Below are 2743 nucleotides of genomic sequence, written 5' to 3'. Positions count from 1 at the left end.
CTTTCTAGCTCTTTCTGCTTGTGTTCGTACTCATCTTTTTCTGCCATCTGGTTTCGGTCCAGCCAGCTGATCACCTCCTGACACTTGTCGAGGATCTTGTTTTTGTCCTGCTCGCTAATCTTGCCCCTCAGTTTCTCGTCTTCCACCGTCTGCTTGATGTTGTAGGTGTAGGATTCTACCGCGTTTTTGGCCGCCACCCGGTCGCGATTAGCCTCATCTTCCGACTTGTACCGCTCCGCCTCCTGCACCATCCGATCGATGTCGTCCTTGCTCAGACGACCCTTGTCGTTGGTGATGGTAATTTTGTTTTCCTTACCGGTGCTCTTGTCAGCGGCGGTGACGTTTAGGATGCCATTGGCGTCGATGTCGAAGGTGACTTCTATCTGAGGGACCCCGCGGGGCGCTGGGGGAATCCCGGTCAGGTCGAACTTGCCCAGCAGGTTATTGTCCTTGGTCATGGCCCGTTCGCCCTCGTACACCTGCACTAGCACGCTGCTCTGGTTATCCGAGTAAGTGGTGAAGGTCTGCGTCTGCTTGGTGGGGATTGTAGTGTTCCTCTTGATGAGTGGGGTCATGACGCCGCCAGCGGTCTCGATGCCCAGCGACAACGGGGTCACGTCGAGCAGCAGCAGGTCCTGCACATTCTCCGACTTGTCCCCGATGAGGATGGCCGCCTGCACGGCTGCACCGTAGGCCACTGCCTCGTCGGGGTTAATGCTCTTGTTCAGCTCCTTGCCGTTGAAGAAATCCTGCAGCAGCTTCTGGATTTTGGGGATGCGGGTAGAGCCGCCCACCAGCACGATCTCCTGGATCTGGCCCTTGTCCAGCTTGGCGTCGCGCAGCGCCTTCTCCACCGGCTCGAGGGTCCCGCGGAAGAGGTCGGCGTTGAGCTCCTCGAAGCGGGCGCGGGTGATGGACGTGTAGAAGTCCACCCCCTCGTACAGCGAGTCGATCTCGATGCTCGCCTGGGTGGAAGAGCTCAGGGTGCGCTTGGCGCGCTCGCAAGCGGTGCGCAGCCGCCGCACCGCCCGCTTGTTGGGCGCGATGTCCTTCTTGTGCTTGCGTTTGAACTCCTCCGCCAGGTGGCTCACCATGCGGTTATCAAAGTCCTCGCCGCCCAGGTGGGTGTCGCCGGCCGTGGACTTCACCTCGAAGATGCCGTCCTCGATGGTCAGGATGGACACGTCGAAGGTGCCGCCGCCCAAGTCAAAGATGAGCACGTTCTTCTCGCCGCCCGCGCACCCCTTCTTGTCCAGGCCGTAGGCGATGGCTGCCGCGGTGGGTTCGTTGATAATGCGCAGCACGTTGAGGCCGGTGATGGTGCCCGCGTCCTTGGTAGCCTGGCGCTGCGAGTCGTTGAAATAAGCCGGGACCGTGATGACCGCGCTCTGCACCTTGCCTCCCAGGTAGGCTTCGGCGATCTCCTTCATCTTAGTGAGGACCATGGAGGAGATCTCCTCGGGGAAGAAAGTCTTGATCTCCCCCTTGTACTCCACCTGCACCTTGGGCTTGCCCCCCTCGCTCACCACCCGGAACGGCCAGTGTTTCATGTCCGACTGCACCGTGGCGTCCTCGAACTTCCGTCCGATCAGCCTCTTGGCGTCGAAGATGGTGTTCGTGGGGTTCATGGCCACCTGGTTCTTGGCGGCGTCGCCGATGAGGCGCTCGGTGTCGGTGAAGGCCACGTAGCTGGGGGTGGTGCGGTTGCCCTGGTCGTTGGCGATGATCTCCACCTTGCCATGTTGGAAGACCCCCACGCACGAGTAGGTGGTGCCCAGGTCGATGCCGATAGCCGGGCCGCGGGCAGACATCCTGACTGAAAGACAGGCAAGCGACGTTAAGGGGCGAAAATGGATGAGAAGAAACCAGCGGCGTCAACTAACGGTCGCCTCGCAGCACACACCGCGAACGCAACCCGCGACTCCCGGTTCCCCCCCGCCCTCGGTCCCCAGCTCTTATAGCCGCCTCCCCGCCGCTTTCTGGAAACTCCCAGAGCCAATCCGCTCCCGTGACCGCCCACACAAACTCTTCCAGCCCTGCCACAGGCTTACCTGGGTCGGAGTGACCGACCAGTGGCCCAACAGATTTCAAGTTGGGCGAGAGGCGGGACCTCAGCCCGAGCGAGGAGACCGAGGGGTGGCCGTTATGCAAATGAGGCTCCTCCCAGACTCCCCGCGGCTGGGCAGTGGCGCTTAGTCCACCCGCAGCAGCTGGAAAGCGTTAGTCTCGCGCCCCCGGAACCAGGTGTACGCGCTTTTTGCGCTCTTTGCCTTTCGTGAGGCGGGATTCGTTGACGTCCGTCAGATTGGCAGATCTTCCTGCCAATGAGAAGCACAAGCTCCCTAGCGGGGTGGGGAAGGACAGCTTGGGCGTGGCGCGGGGAGGGGCAAGGACCCGGATCTACCTCGCCATTTGCGCGGTTCCTACAGGTTACGTGCGCTTCGGTGCCGGGTGATCCCACTAAACACGTAGCATACTGTGAAGGGGCAGGACCTTCTGAGTTGGCTGCACCGAGGAATGGCTAGAACCACCGGTTGGCTAGGACCGGCAATTTTCTCCGCTGACCTGTCCAAGCCCTGGGGTCGGGGCATTGGCATGGACAGGGCGTGAGGGCGACTCCCGGGGCGGGGACGGAAAGAAAGAGAGGTGAAGTTCCTAGGACGCGCGGTCGGCCTCCTGCCAGTTTACCTGGCGTGCTCCGCAGCGTCGCGAGGACTCGGCGCTCTATGGAACCTGCCCGGGG

The 2743-nt window shown here is 61.6% G+C and overlaps 1 protein-coding gene across 1 annotated transcript in view; it reads right to left on the bottom strand.

Moving 5' to 3' along the window:
- The window catches only part of HSPA2 (heat shock protein family A (Hsp70) member 2), a 3205-nt gene extending 992 nt beyond the window's left edge, over positions 1–2213 (bottom strand). Inside the window, exons 1-2 of the mRNA XM_006142403.3 lie at positions 2052–2213; positions 3–1816 (exon numbers count right to left, since the gene is read on the bottom strand). Coding sequence (XP_006142465.1) covers positions 3–1811 — 1809 coding nt within the window. The 5' untranslated portion in view covers positions 1812–1816; positions 2052–2213. The remainder of the gene's footprint in view (positions 1–2; positions 1817–2051) is intronic.
- Positions 2214–2743: the final 530 nt, after the last annotated feature.

This window comes from Tupaia chinensis, unplaced genomic scaffold, assembly GCF_000334495.1.
Source record: "Tupaia chinensis unplaced genomic scaffold, TupChi_1.0 Scaffold000075_1, whole genome shotgun sequence".
Classification (NCBI taxonomy): Eukaryota; Metazoa; Chordata; class Mammalia; order Scandentia; family Tupaiidae; genus Tupaia; species Tupaia belangeri.
The sequence above is the reverse complement of the archived record's forward strand: the minus strand, read 5'-3'. Positions and strand labels throughout refer to the sequence as shown.